The sequence below is a fragment of the Meriones unguiculatus genome, chromosome 2 (assembly GCF_030254825.1).
Source record: "Meriones unguiculatus strain TT.TT164.6M chromosome 2, Bangor_MerUng_6.1, whole genome shotgun sequence".
Taxonomy (NCBI): Eukaryota; Metazoa; Chordata; class Mammalia; order Rodentia; family Muridae; genus Meriones; species Meriones unguiculatus.
The window spans coordinates 124089783-124106057 of NC_083350.1; the positions used below are offsets into that span (position 1 = coordinate 124089783).

Sequence of the window (16275 nt, forward strand, 5' to 3'; positions counted from 1 at the left end):
TAAGTTCCTTTAGCTGCTGAGTCATCTCATTGACCCATGAACTAAATTATCTTATTTCAAACAAGAGACCCACTTGTAAAGCATGTTACCAAAATAATATTTTTCTCCCTTCCAGTTAGGACCCCTTTGTGGAAAGATTCCTTCTGTAATATAAATCATTTCATTTTACCACATTCAAAATTTTCAATACTTTGTAAGTATTTATAAGAGCAAACAGTGTTTTTAAAATAAAAGTACAGATTTAATGTAACATCAGAATAGCAGCAAAGCCCTGAATTTGTCTGTTCAAATCAGCTCTAAAAAAGCAGTTTGGCCAGGTTATTAAAGTTCCCTTTGTAGTTGCAAAATGCTGGAACAGCCTCTTTCTTAGTTCTGTTATAAGGTAACAAAGGTAAGGGGAAACAATGATGGATTTAAGAAGCATGCTTATCCTTATTTCCAGGGGATTATACACCACTAACCTCAATAAACCACCAGCACCATCTGCCAGAATGGGAGGAGTGGAATACTCAATAGTAGTAACTCTGAAGGTTCTAGGCCTGGGGTGGGGCTTACATACTACGTGTCTAGCTCTGTGCTTTCAAGTTCTTATTTGATGCTTGCAGCATCCTTGTGAGGTAGATAATGAGCCCTATTTTACAGTTATAAATCTGAGATTTACAGAAATATAGTGACTCAACCCAGGTCAGATAATTAGGGAGGGCGCGGCAGTGGGCGGAATCTTGCCTGACGCTATAACGCCTTTCCCATTGCACAAAGCTGTCTAGCCAAGAAAGACACTTGGCATTTCTTATCCTGGCGACTCTCCATTAGGAACACACTCTATGTGTTCCTAGACAACAATTCACCTCCCTAAATCTTCTCAGGGTAGGTAAAGCATAGCAAAGATCAAAGTAATGACATATTTTCCACCCTCTTCCTCCATATTCCATGCCTTTTCTAATCCCGACTAGTTCATCTTCCAAACTTTAGGGATATTAAAAATTAGCAATCTCATCATTAGTGCAGGTTACCCCATATCTTACCCAAAACCTAGTGGATGAGGAAAAACAAAACAAAGCAAAACATAAACTGTGGGGGGAAATGAAAGAACAAATAAAATGCCAAATGAGAATCTTTCTGTAACTTGTTAATCAATGTTCAGCTCTTTACTGTGTCTACTGGCTTCTGGAGATCCTCCAATATGCATAAACAGTCTGTTGAAAACACGGACAAGAACAAATATGACCCTGTTTCTATTTGCTGACTATGCTATAAACAGAACATTTTGCTATCCCTGATACTGCTGTAGACCCCAGTATCCATTCTCACTCCCAAACTAAAAATAGGACAGAATTTAAACAAGTAATTTCTAGAATTATCCCTCTGTACCAAGAGAATAAAAACTATCAGAAAAGTGACCTGGGTTCTTCAGTATTTTTACATTCTCTATTTTTTTTCCTTAGAGAAAGAGACAGAGAGAGACAGAGACAGAGAAAGACAAGGAGACAGACAAGACATATTTTGGTACCTGTTAGGTCTCAGAAACCCATGACAAACCACAGAGAGTAAGTTAAGAGTACCAAGTAGACTTTCACAGGGAAAGTCCATTATTTCATGTAAAGTAATGGCATATCGTGGCGAATGCCGGTAATTCCAGCACTAAGAAAACTGAAGCAGGACTGCAAAGCAAGACCTTGTTTCAAAACAACAGAAGCAAGAAAGAAACTTAAAAACAAAAAAAAAAAAAAAAAAAGAAAAAGTAATGTCTAAGAAGATTAAAGCACAAAGCAGGAAATGGCAGATGTTAAATATTTATGTGCTAGCAATGTCTGACCACAAGACAGAAAAAAAAAAACCAAACCTATTTTATGTGTACACCTGTTTTGTGTGTACACCTGACAGACATACTCCACATGAGTGTCTTGAAGGTAAGAGGAGGGTGTCAGATTCCCTGGAACTAGTCACAGATGGTTGTGAGCTATCATGTGGATGATGGGAAGCAAAGCAGAGTCCCCTGAAGAACAGCCAGGGTTCTTAATTGCTGAGCCAGGTCTCTAGCCCCACAATTTTTTTTTTTTCATTAAAAACAGAACAAGTAAGCAAATACCAACCTAGGCATGGGACCACACCATTAAAAATAATCCTAGCACTCAGGAGGCAGAATCAGGACAATCATGGGTGAGAGGCCTATATGGGCTAGAGGCCTATATGGGCTACTAACTGAGACACTGTCACTAAAAAACTAAATGAATTATTAATTAATGCCCAGTCTTCTAAGACCTTCATATGGCTAGTAAAATAACAAGGAGGCAGTAACTTTAAATATTATAGCTATTGTGTAGATATTATAAAGAACTGGCTAAAAGATAGCCATGTGACATTCAGAGCTACTTAAAAAAAATTCACACATTTAAAATAATCCCAGAAACAAGAAAAACAAGATTTCTAGACAAGAGGCTATGATACAAAGCACAAAACTGCAGAACCTGAATGCCATGTTTACTGAAGAGATGAAGGTACAATTAATAAGCCTTGGCTTAATAAAAGTGGCACACTTTTCCTATTTGTGTGATGGAGAAAATTTAAGTCTCAGTTGTCTCTGTTTCTAAACTGTCAAGATCAGCCTCTGCTTAGCTAACCTAAGAACATTACTTTGCTAATCAGAAGCCAGGAACCCAAGCTAGACTTGAGGGGTAGACAAATGAAATTCCAGTTACAATCCCAACACAGAAGATAATGGCTCTGGTTAGAAATGTAAACACTGCTCCCTTTTATAGAGATTAGTTAAAAGTAAATTAGGGTGCACAATCCTTAGTAAGTATCTTGAGTGAGGAAACACAATTTACAACAACAGCAAGAAGGAGAAGGAAAAGAAGAAAATGGTCACCAGGAGTACAGATACAAAGACCACACATACAAGGCAGAAGTAATCACCATGGATATGGGTGATGACTGCAGAAGCAGCAGAGGAAGCGGCCCAATGACACAGTACCTTCTCCTCTTTATATCCCCAGCTAGTACAATGGTTAACACACAATAGCTACAAAATAAGAACATCTCTTGAGCTGACAAGATGGCTCAGGAGATAAAGGCACTTGCTGCCAAGTCTGATGACCTGAGTTTGATTCACAGAACCCACAGTGTGGTAGGAGAAAACTGATTGCTGAAAGTTATACTCCGACCTCCAGAAGGGCACAGGTATGTCCATACATATGTGCACATATACACCGTCTACATTCTTGATTTTAGTTCCTTAGTGCCAACAGCATTATCTTAATATATCCCATTGGAAAAACATTGTAACTTTCTCACCCAGTGCAAAGACTTCATAAACTTAAGTCCTCCTTAATTACTCTACAAGTATAAGTAACCAAGGAATAGCTCTGGAAACAGCAATACTAAAACACTATAAAGCATGCCAAATTCCATGATTAGAAACATCATCCCCAAGTTCTAAAATGTCAATCTCAGTCAAAATTTTAGAATAATTTTAAAATACATATTAACTTTCAAGCACTCTATTATTGTTGTTGAGATACAGTCTGTAGTCTGGGTTAGCCTTGAACTTTTGATCTCCACCCTTCCCAGTGCTGGAATTACAGGCCTGTGATACTACGTCTGGTTTTGAACTCATAATCTTCCTGCCTCTGCCTTTAGAATGCTAAGATCCAGATGCATGTCATCAGAATCAGCTTTCAACACAGTGTGTGTGTGTGTGTGTGTGTGTGTGTGTAAGTATGCATGCTGCAGAGCCTAAAGGCTCTACTCATTTTGGATGTCTTCTATTTCTCTCTACCTACTTAAAGGTGTGAATGTGTGTGTGTGTGTGTGTGTGTGTGTGTGTGTGTGTGTGTTTGGATTGTGAAGGTGCCCATGGAGGCCAGAGGAGGGTGTCAGATGCCTTGAAGTGGGGTTACAGATGGTTGTGAGACACCTGCTATGGCTACTGGGTACTGAACTCTGCCAGGCTGGAAAGTTCTCTGAACACCTGAGCTATCTCTTTAGCCTTCTTTACCCTACTTTTTGAGGCAGGGTCTCTCCCTGAGCCTGGAGATTACTAATCCAGCTAGATTAGCTGTCCAGCAAGACATAGAGATCCTCTTGTGCCTGGCTCCCCTGCACTGGGATCACAGCATATGCATGAGGGTGTAAGGATCCAAACTCAGGAACTCAAGCTTGACTAAAGGCCATTCCCAGACCCTAAAAATGGAGGAATCCTCAAAGGCAATACAAGTTCTCAACATAGTCCAAGTCAAATTAACCCCACTGCATTTCTGAGTTATCATTAAAGAAACACATGAAGTACTGTGGTATTCGTTCAACAGCCTGCAACATTCAACACTTATTAAATAAACACATATCAGAGAACTCAGCATTCACCCAGTACAGCCCTGGATTGATCCCCAGAACCACACAATGTTTAGGAGCTCCATATGGGATGGCTGTCTGCCATGTAATCCATGTAAAGAGACCTGTGCAGGAAGCACTATTTTATAGGTGGGTCAGTCTACAGCCGAGACCATTCTATAACACAGCCTGACTTCACAGTACTGTTAGTTCTTTCCACTGTATCAGATGACTTCCTGATCAAACTGCAGGCTGCTCACACACTGCACTGTGTTATCTGTATCTGACAAGGCGTCCCATGACAGTCCTAAAGTTCTGAGTTAGGATACCATCAATGCTGGAATAACTGGTGAAGTTTAAATTAAAGGGTTTGTGGCTACTCTATGTAGTAACCTATAAAGGAAAATTCATTAGCAACTGTTTCCCACCCAAAATGAGGAAGGGATCATAGATGTTCTGAAAGAAGGTCCCATCCTAAGACACTGTGTGGCTAAAGAAAAGCTAATCTGGCCATGCATCACCACGGTATACTGGAGCTGGCCACCAGGCTCTGTATTTGCCCACCACGCTCTTTCTTTTCAAAGTCTTTATGAACTGAGGAGAACACTGGAAGTACTTACCAAATCCACAAGTGAAAGAATTTTAAAAATCAGCTAATCTAGACAGCAGGTTCCACAACTTATTCTTCTTTGCAGAACCCAGCACAGACCCCTGGCCTAAAAGGGGCCAAACAAGGTTTGGGGGGGAAAATTGAATCAAGACTTAAAAAGGTATTAACACTTTATCTGTGTCTGTTTCCTGACTATAGATGCAACGAGACCAGCTGCCTCCTCAAGTTCCTGTCACTGTGTCCCCTGCCATGGCTGTTGCCACTAAACTATGAACCAAAAATCTTTCCATCCTTAAAAAAATAGTATAGTAGAATAAAAGTGGCAAGCTTTAATACTTTTACAGGTCTGCCACATTGAAGGAAAATGCTTTATTACAAAGTCATAGAGAATCTGAAGGATATATGATTTTCTTGAAGCAACTCAGATATTTAGTTTTGTCATAACTACTCCCAAAGCTCAGAATCTCTTCTAATTCAGTGTCAGAAAAGGGACATGAGAACCTGTACCTCTTTGTTCAGTCCAAGCCAGGCTGTAATCATAATCTTTTCTACAGCTCAAAGCATGTCACACTAAGAAAAGGAGGCCATCAGCAGGGCACGAGGGTGGACACCTGTAATTCCAGCTACTCTGGAGACCAAAGCAGAAGGATCATGAGTTTCAGGCCTGCTTAAGCAACAATGGAAGACGTGTGAGAAAGGAAAAGAAAAGGAAGAGGACAACTATTGAATGCACTGATATCAGAATAGTGAGAGGATGGATGTTAAATGCCACTAGAGACCCAATTAAAGGACTGGAGCTGTTTACCTAAGAGAGGACAAGACTCTAGAGGTCACGATAGCCATCTCTAACTATGTCAAGGAATGTTATATGAGACCAAGTTTCACAGGACAGAACTAAGACTAAAACAGACTCTGGCTCTACAAAGAGAAAAACTTGTTTAGCATTAGACATAAAAGGACATGGAACACCCCCAGGCATAGTAAGTTTTCTGTTTTCAATGATATCCGTTCCTTTCACCTCCAGATGAACCCAGTGCCTTTGGCATATTAGGCAAGCTCTCTACCACTCAGCTATATGCTCAGTCTGACCTCCAAGACGTTTAAAATGAAAAGAAAAAAAGTGGATCAACAAATGCCTGAGAACAGCGAACCGATAACTCTCAATGGTTCCTGTCAGTCCTGCATATTTTCAATGTTTCACATACACTTTTCAAGATACTTTAGTGTTCTGAAACCACAGCACTTTAAAAACAAAGCACTTTAAAACGATAAGTAGTTTATGAAGCATTCCTCTCTACCTTCTAATGCAAAATCTCCTCCTTTTAGAAATTAATACAACTCAAGGTTGTGTCCAACGGATGACACAAACCAACTTCTCTGGGAGGAAATGAGGTGAATTGCTACCTACAAGAAAGAAATGAGAGTGCTGTTTCCATGAGTTAATATACAGCAAAACCTCAACTTTGTAATGGAATGTAGTCCAGATACTGTTTACAATGAGTTATATAAAAATCTAAGCAGTGATGCTATTGATATTGAGATCCACCTAACTTCACCTTCCCTACGTGGCTTCTTTTACATAGTTAAAAATAGCTGAAGGTGTCTTAGAAATACATAATCTAAGCACATTTGTTTGTTTGTTTGTTTGAGACAGGGTCTCACTGAGTAGCTCCAGCAGTCTTGGAACTTGCTATGCAGATTAAGTTAGCCTCAACTCACAGAGATCTGTTTGCTCTGCCCGAGTACTAGGATTAAGTCCTGTGGGCCACCACACAGGACTCCAAAGTGCAATTTTTAGGTTGCGAAGCTAAATTAATTTTTTGATTAAGATTTCAACTGCTTGCTCTTTTCTCTTACACTGTAGAACAAAGTGTAAAATGACTTGTTTATTAATCTCCAGAGGCAGAGCAGAGCACCACAACCGATCAAAATCTAGTCAGGCCTGACCACGGGCCTGTACCATTAACTTTGGCATCATCACCTGCTTTATATAGAATTGAAAACAGAGGGGTAAAAATAAAACACGGGCTCAGAACTGGAGCATCTTTGTAAACTCTACACTGGGTAGTTTAATAATAGCACCCAACATCAAATGTCACGCCCATTAGATTATGAATTCCAGTAGTGTGTGTCCCAGCACACGTCACAATTTCTAATTAAGATCTATTGTACAAGCTGGAGCAGTAATAACAGTGGTTATCCCATTTCATGCCCTAAGTGCATTTCCATGTTTACCTGACAACTCTGTGGACTAGACAGAACCTTTATGGCCACGGTAGCAGTAGAAATCTAGGGATACACAGGTTGAAGCAATTTACCCAAGAAGACGGGGCTATAGAAATAAATGAGGTAGGATATGAATCCAGACGTCCAGACTCAAGTCCACTAGTCTTTACAGCCTCTGGACGGTCTGATCAACGCAGATTAATAGGTAAATTTGTTCTAACACGTGCTGCAAATTTTTTTTTTAGGAGTCCAGGGAGACCATAGCTCCTTCAATGGCCTGGTTTCACTTTCCATTACGTTGTAACACTCTTCCAATGCAACTGTAGAGGCCAGTCTTTCACGACAGTAAAGACAATGTATATGTACAGCAGCAGTGCCTAGGTTTTTAGTTGGAAAACCAATTGCAGGCCCAACATGTAACATGATGTTTCACCGTGGGTAGATAAAACCTCAGAATATGTGACCCACACGCCTGACTCAAGAAGGCTGCAATGAAACTGCGTAACCAACCGGCGAGCGGTTGTTTCAAAACCCCTCCAACGATGGGTGTTTTACCACTCCATTTACTTGAAAACGGGACAAAATGGAACTTGCATAAACACTTAGTCATCAGGACGCTCTGAAGTTACAAACCACCTCGTTCGCAAATTCGAATCCGCAGATAAGTTCCTACTTCTCAAGGGGGGGGGGGGAAGCGGGAGGGGGAACGGCTGACACTAGAGAGCACAGAGTGAAAACACCTGGTGCCCCAGCGGAAGCGCATCAAAGGGGAAAAGTAGCCCAGAGACCGGCGGTGGTGCGTGTGGGGGAGGTGGTGCTCCCCGACCTGCGCCAGTCTCCACCGGGATGGGGACTTTTCCAAGTCCTTTCCCCACCCTCCTCCTTCCCACTCTCGGTCTTGACATCTCCAAGCTGCCTGGGCCAGCGTGTCCCCACGGCGATCGGGAAGAGCATTAGGAAGGAGGAGGGGTGACAGGCCGGCCAAGCAGCCCAGGAGCGAGCTCAGCTCCCCAGCCCGGCTCCCCGGGGTCTGCACCTGCAGGGTGGTGATGTGCTTGTCGTTGAACTTGTTCTCGCAGTAACGCAGCACCAGCGACGTCTTCCCCACGCAGCCTTCCCCGAGCAGCACCACCTTGAAAGAGTAGGCTCGGCCCGCCGCCGCCCCGCCGCCGGCCGCAGCCATCCCGCCGCTGCCCGGCCGCCCGAGCCCGCGCCGCGCCGAGCCCCGCGCCGCCGCCGCTGCGCCCGCTCCTCCCGGGCCCGGCTCTTCACGCTACGCCGAGCCCGGTGCCCACCGCGTCCTCCGCGGGCGAGGCCGGAGAGGGACGGGAGAAAGTCCCAGAATGAAGGGCCCCGGCCACCACGTCAAGAACCCGAGGCCAGGGGGCTCTCCTCCCTCTCCTCCCTCTAATGGCGTCTCCTTCCTCCTACGTCACACTCCGCGTCACGTGCCGGCGGTGGGCGGGGTCGGCGGCGCGGCCAGCCTGGGCCTGTTCCTGCGGCGGCCGCGCTGACGGGCTCGCTGCTCCGCGAAGCCCGCGGTGATGAGGAGGGGTTGGTCCTTGAAGCAGACCTCACTCTGGTGGGAGAGAGTTCAGGACGTGGTCGCCTTGCCCCGGGGATGTTCACAGAGCGGTCAGCCTTCAACCAGGGGTCATCCCACGGCAAGTCCGGCCAAGGTGCCCTTGAGTCGCTTTCTATGGGATCTCAAATCCGGGCTATTGAACTTTGCGGTCTGTCCACACGGCCAGGTCTTGTACTCGTCTTCCAGGTCTCAGCTTAAACCGGAAAGGCTTCCCTGACCACCCAGACCTTCCCACATCCTTCCATCCCTCCTACTCGCTTCCTCGCGAAGATATTTCCTAACAATGGGGTGCTTTCTTTATCAGCGCTTACCACACTCGGTGGAATTCCTATTAGGCTGTAGGTCTAAGGGCAAGGATTGCAGAAGACTAAATCTACCTCCGTTTCCAGCCCTAAAAGCCAGGCTAAGAATGAATGATGTTTCTTAAGTCGTTAAGTCCTGCTTTCCCGGGATTTCTGTCTTCCATACCCACTCCACTGTTATGGGTCTGGTTTATTTGAAGATTGCTTATTTTTCTTCACGTGCCTCCACTTTATTTCAAAGAATATACCTTCCCAAGAAAGCAATCTGGTATTTCTTAAATTTTGTAATTTGGTGTCAATTAACGTATACCTTTGTTTTATCTCATTAGTCCCGTTTTACACTTCAACTTAAAAAGTAAAAGGCAGCCCATTCATTCATTTATTCAACGAGTGTGTGAAATACACCCACCACTTGCCACTCTCTGTTTTGCATTAGATACAACGCCTCAGTCCTCAGCTTACATTTTTTTATCAAGGAAATAAGACATGGACAATTACACAATGAATACGTCTAACTAGAAGCGGTTTCCAATATTTTGCAAACATACATGGAAAGCTACCTGAGTTGGCATGCCAGAAAAGCTTCCTCAAGAAAGCTGCCTTTTGTCAGGATTATCTTAGGCCAAAAAGAAAGACGTGAAGTAGGAAGAAACCTGTAACATTGAGCAACTGAAGTGTGACAATAATTCAGACAAAAATCAGAGTAAGGAACATCACATTTGAGTTCAAGGCCAGCCTGTTTTTGCATTGTGAGTTCCAACCTTTTTGGAGCTACAGACAAGACCCTTTTTCAATAGCAATAATAGTAATAAGAAAAGAAGTTATAATGAGACTTGCAAGGAATCAAGGGGTCAATTCAAGAACAGCCTTTAATCAGGTACAGAATGCTATCAGGTCCTTTTTTAGAAAATTACTCTGGCTATAATTAGAAAATTGGAGAAGGATAAAATTAGTTTTATTTATCTATCTAGAATTAGTCATTTATAAGATTGTCTTATAAATTATTTCATAAATGTATCTGAGATTAAATTATCTACCTTACTCCTTTTGCTGGCCAGTCTTAAGTCAGCTTGACACACTAGAGTTACTTGAGAGGAGGGGATCTCAATTGAGAAGATGCTGCCATATGATCCAGATGTAAGGTATTTTCTCAATTAGTGATTCGTCGGGGAGGGCCAACCCTGAGCTGGTGGCCCTGCTTTTAGAAAAAAGCAAGCTGAGCAAGCCAGGGGAAGCAAGCCAGTAAGCAGTGCCCCTCCATGGCCTCTGCATTAGCTCCTGTGTCTAGGTTCCTGCCCTGCTTGAGTTCCTGCCCTCACTTCCTCCAGTGGTGGACTATGAGCTGGAAGTGTAAGCCAAATAAACCCTTTCTCCCCAACTTGCTTCTTTGTCATGGTGTTTCATCGAAGCAGTTGAAACCCCAAGACACTCCTCTGCATACCTCCCACAAGGTATGCAGAATTAGTAAAAACCTTTCTTTCGAAAGAGACTTTTCTTCTGTTGTCCATTCTAAGTTATTCCTCTTAATGTACTGAAATTTGTATTTCTCAGCCTACAATTAGTTCTAGAGACTAAAGTCATCCAGCATGCATTTAATCCCAATTCTTTGAACATTCTCTTCTCTCATCCTTTGGATGGCCATTCAAATGACAGGTATCCCAGATTATTTAACAATGTGGACATAAAACCTTATAAGTGAGCCAGGTGATGATGGCAGACACCTTTAATCTCAGCACTTAGGAGGCAGAGGCAGGCATATCTCTGAGGCCAGCCTGGTCTACAGCAGGACTACACAAAGTAACACAGTCTTACAAACAAACAGGTGGGGCAGTGGTACATGCCTATAATCCCAGTATTCAGGAGGCAGATCTCTGAGTTTGAGGCCAGCCTGGTGTACAAAGTGAGTCTAGGACAGCCAATGCTTAAACAAAGAACCCTGTCTTGGAAAAAACAACCATACATGTAGCACTTTGCATTCACCAAACTTGCTTAAAATTATTTAAAAACCATTGTAAAATAAAACTGAATATCAAGGTAATTGTTTCAGTTTGTGATTTAAGAAATGCATGAAAAAATTTATAGACTTCAATAAGTAGATCATCATACTTTTGAATTCATATTGCCAAATACAGATGTAAATTGTATTGCTTGGTACTGACCCCAAAGATAATAGATGCTAGTTCCTATGGCCTATGAGAGCCTTTTTTATATATGATTAAGTTATTTGCAATTGAGGTGGGGAGATTATCTGGTATTTGGGGTGGGCCTACATAGAGTCATAAAGATACACACCCAGAAGGAAAGGTAATGGGAGACTGAGACAGAGGTTGGAGTAATATCACCACAAACCAAAGGTGCTGACAGTCAGCAAAAGCTGGAGAAGACATGGAACCTTGGATCCTGAATGGGGAGGGCAGCCCTGCCAACATACTGATTTTTGGACTCCTAATTTTTAGAATTGGGAGACAATTAATGTATACTGCTTTGGGCTACCAAATTTATATAATTTGTTACAGAGCCATAGCCCTAATATATAATTTATATTGGAGAAAATCAGTAACCTCCATTTGTCCAAGCAATGAACATTTGTTCAAGGCAATTCTGCGGCAGTATACCGTGAACAGTTTAAGTCATTCTTGGTGTCAGCAAAGATTGGTCTACTTCAGCTTGGTAAGGAGTGCCATGGAGAAGTAGAGCTCTAGCTGTCCCAGAGATAAGAAGAGCTGCAAAAGTGTGAAGGTTCCTCCCAGAGCAGATAACTGGGAATAGATTCCTGACTGCAAAGAGTTGAGGTGTGATAGTGAACCATGCAGCTCCTTTGCACCAAAGTGACACTCTCCCCATGGACAGAAATAAGGAGAGGGAGGGAGGGAAAGGGGCAGGTGGAGAGAGGAGAGACATTTAGGCAAGCACAGTATATCAAACAGAGAAAATGGCCACAGAAGGACAATACACAGCTCCTGACACAGTTTTTGTCAGGGAGGAAAAGCTGATGATAATAAGGTTGGGTTTATGGACCACTTTTAATGTATCTGAGCCCTGCTGTTTAAGTTGTCTTATTTTTTTCCTTGTTCATACATTTGTGTACTAAGACCAAACTTTTCTCTAGCATGACTGTCCAATCCAGGGATCCTGGCAGTTGACATTTGATGAAATGCCTCGAGCTGAGGAGTCACTGTTTCTTCATTTAGGAAGGAAGTTTGTCTATGGTTTTTGTTCATCTTTGGTTCATTCATGTACCCTTAAAAATATCTATCTGGATGCTACTGTCTGCCAATGATGGTACTATGAATGGGAGTCAAGTAGATAAGGTCTCTGTCAGCATGTAGCTCAATAAATGAGAGCCACAGGCAATTAAATAGTTAATGTTGCATTTTGGCGCATGCTTGTAATCCCAGCACTCAGGAAGGCAGAAGCAGGAGGCTCTGTGAGTTTGAAGCCAGCCTGGTCTACAAAGCAAGTCTGGGACAGCCAAGACTACACAGAAAAACCCAGTCTTAAAAAAAAAACAAAAAAAAAAGAAGAAGAAGAAGAAAGAGAAAGAAAGAAAGAAAGAAAGAAAGAAAGGAAGGAAGGAAGGAAGGAAGGAGAAAGAAAGAAAGAAAGAAAGAAAGAAAGAAAGAAAGAAAGAGAAAAGAAAATAGATTCTTCTTCATGGCCCTACCACAATTTCTCCTCCTAGCTCCCCCCATTTTCCCTCTCCTAAAGGTCTACCCCCTGACTCTTGCTCCTTTTCCTCTTAAGACAATAGTAGGTCTCTAAGAGACGACAGCCAGACAGGACAAAATAAGATACGACAAGACAAGGCAAAAGCCCTCAAATCAAGGCTGGATAAAGTAACACAATAGAAGGGGAAGAGTCCCAAGAGCAGGGAAGAGTCAGAGATCCACCTGCTCCCACTAAAAGGAGTCCCACAAAACCACCCAAGCTAACAGCCATAACATGTGCGCAGAGGACCTGGCACAGACCCATGCAGGCCCCATGCTTGCCCTTTCAGACTCCACTGAAGGCATTTTTTTAAATCCTCCATTGAACACTGATTCCTTTCAGCAAGTGTTACAGGGAATACATTTTTATCCTAACTAGGCTTTTCCTCAGTGAGAACAGGAGAATTTAAAACATTTCTCTAATTCCTTAGAAAGATAGTACTTACATAAGTTCTGTTTCTGTGGAGTTTTTTTTTTTTTTTTCAAATTCAAGAAGTTTGGGCTAACAAAATTTACATAACATGCAATCATTTGGAAAATATTAGGGGATATGGTGGAATTTAAGAGAGGAGTACAGTAAGAGAATAAAGAACTGAACAAGAAACCAAACAAATATAATTTCTACAGCTGCCAGGAATGGGGAAGATGAAGTTTGGTGGCTGTCAGTAAAGCAGGGACTTTGACTATGACCCAGTGCATTTTCTTTTAGGTGCTTGTGACTTTTAGGAAGTCAAGAAAAATGGCTTTTCACTCCATGTAAAGCACTAATGACAGAACAAAGAAATTCTACCAAAGTCTAGCTCGGTGAGCCCATGAGTTGACTGGGGTTGCTTTTAGCAGCATGGATGAGGGGTTACTTGCAGGAGGGTGGTGATATTCAGGCAGATGGATCCCTGAAAAGCCCAGCCCAGCATAGGTTGAGGATGTATAGATGCTGCATTTCTGGAGCTTTCTGCCCGATTCATAAGTAGCTCCATCAAATGTCCTCCATCAATTACTCACTGCTTATGTAACATTGGGAGAGGCTTCCCCTATGACTCCTGTAAATTTCTGAATGTCCTGTGTCCTGTAAGTTTCCTAAGCGTCACAACTTTCATTAGCTGCCTGAGTCTTTTGAGCCTCCACCTACCTCCAAAAGGAAATTTTTCTTTCTTCCTTTCTTTCTTCCCCTTCCTTCCTTCCTTCCTCCCTCCCTCTCTCTCTCCCTCCCTCCCTCCCTCCCTCCCTCCCTCCCTCCTGGAACTAACTATGTAGACCAGACTGGCTTCAAACGCATGTAAATCCACCTTCATCTGCCTCCTGAGTGTTGGGATTAAAAGCGTGGGTCACCATGACCAGTGGGAATTTTTTAATTTGGAAAAAATAGCTACATATCAGGGTGTACTGGCTGGTTTTGCATGTCACCTTGACACCAGCTAGAGTCATCAGAGAGAAAGAAGCTTCAATGGGGGAAAAATGCCACCATGAGGTCCAGCTGTAAGGCACTGTCTAAATTAGTGATCAATGAAGGGAGGGCCCAGCCCATTGTGGGTGAGGACTTCCCTGGGCTGGTGGTCCTGGGTTCTATAAGAAAGCGGCTGAGCGAGCCATATGAAGCAAGCCAGTAAGTAGCACCCCTTCGTGGTCTCTGCATCAACTCCTGCCTCCGGGTTTTCCAGGTTTCAGCCTTTCTTGCATTCCAGTCCTGACCTCCTCCAAAGATGGGCTATGGTCTGGAAGTGTAAGCCAAATAAACCCTTTTCTCCCCAGCCTGCGTTTTGGTCATGGTGTTTTGCCACAGCAATAGGAACCCTAAGACAAAAGGCTAGCACCATGTCTATCAAATATTTGCTTCTGTGAATCCCTCAAGGTAGTGCTTTACTTGTATGGACTAACTGAAGAAGGTTCAGTCTATAAAAGACCGTGTGTATAGGACATGTTTTTTCAGAAACTCTCTTGGGCGTACTTTTTACATTCTCCATTAGAAGCACCTAGTAAGAGTGATTAACAATAGACAGTGATGGCTATGGACGAACATGAACTCCACGGGAATCAATATTTTCCTTCATTTGTGCTATTACTCAGCTCCTTGTGTTGACTGCAAGACTGCTTCCTCCGCGAGTTCATACTCCAGTGGGGGAGGCAACAGGTAAAGAATTAGAATAAAGTGGAGGTGTTTAATGTCAACCCTAAATACACCTCCTTTCCTCTTCCAATCAGAATCAAGCATCCATCTTTAGCTTCCCTTCCCGGAGCAGCTCAGGAACCGACAGCTTCTAGTCTATTTGACTCTTCTCTGAGGCTTCTTCCGGTTTACAGCTGCATCCCACTAGCAAAAATAGCTAAGCTGCAAGCGCGAGTGATGACCACCAGAGGGCACCAGCAGCTCAAGAAAATTTACTAGGTAAAGGCAAACCCTATTCCAGTCTTCACTGCTGCGGTTCTTAACAATAAAAACAAGTACACTGTCAAAAGATTTTCCTCTGAGGTTTAGAAAACAAGAATAAGCTCAGAGATATGAGGATAGAAGGAGGAAGAAAACACAGTTCCTAAGCCATTTACCTCTAAGTTGACAGACGCTCACTTCAAATGTTCCATGAAACCTAATGTATTTCTTCTCAAAGAAGGAATTTAACTCAACATTAGAATTCTCAGATCTTACCAATTTCTAGGAAAATAATGTCAGGGACTAAAAAGAGAGAACAAAGAAAGATATCAAAATGTTTGCTTTATATGTGTCACTTTTGAAGTCTATTTTTAAGGCCTTGGAAAGATGGTTTGGTGGTTAAAGGAGAGAGCTTGGGTCCTTTGATTCTTGGAACCCAGATCAGGTGGCTCACAGCTGCTTGTAACTCCAGCTCCAAGGTATCCAGTGACCCTTGCCTCCTTGTATCTCTCACTCCTCTTCTCCTCTTCCCCCCCCCCCTCTCATTCTCAAGTACCCACACACATACTAAAATAAGGAATCCATTTTGAAATAACAAGAGTGTTAAACCTATCTGATTATATCAGTTGGAAGCATCATATTGCCTATTCTGTGGTCAAATCATTAGCAACACTGTTGCAAAAGTGGAAGTTTCTTTAAAAACAAAACAAACATATTCATCTCCTTCTTCTTCCAGGCTGTATACTTCATGTGCCCAGCCACCTCATGCTCCTGCTGGAAGACCTTCACCATGACGGACTTCCACTCTAGTTTAAGACAAAAATCAATCTTTCCAAGGTTAAGTTGCTCTTATCACATATTCTCTTGCAGTAAACAAAGAAAGTAAGACTTGTCATGGCCTTTGTTTGTTTATTTTTCGAGACAGAGTTTCTTTGTGTAGCCTTAGCTGTCTTGGACTCACTTTGTAGACCAGGCTGGCCTTAGAACTGACAGAGATCTACCTGTCTCTGCCTTCCTGAATGCTTGGATTACAGGTGTGTGCCATAGGGCCCAGCTTTGTCAGGGCTTTTCTCAGTGTACTTCTGGTCCTAATTAGACTTGTTCATAGTATTCCTTTATTAGCCTTTTAGGTTTGTAGTGGTATCTTTTTT

The 16275-nt window shown here is 42.7% G+C and overlaps 1 protein-coding gene across 1 annotated transcript in view; it reads right to left on the reverse strand.

Annotated features, from left to right (window-relative positions):
• The window catches only part of Rab21 (RAB21, member RAS oncogene family), a 30850-nt gene extending 22238 nt beyond the window's left edge, over window positions 1–8612 (reverse strand). Inside the window, exon 1 of the mRNA XM_021644843.2 lies at window positions 8202–8612. Coding sequence (XP_021500518.1) covers window positions 8202–8348 — 147 coding nt within the window. The 5' untranslated portion in view covers window positions 8349–8612. The remainder of the gene's footprint in view (window positions 1–8201) is intronic.
• Between the last annotated feature and the right edge of the window lie 7663 nt (window positions 8613–16275).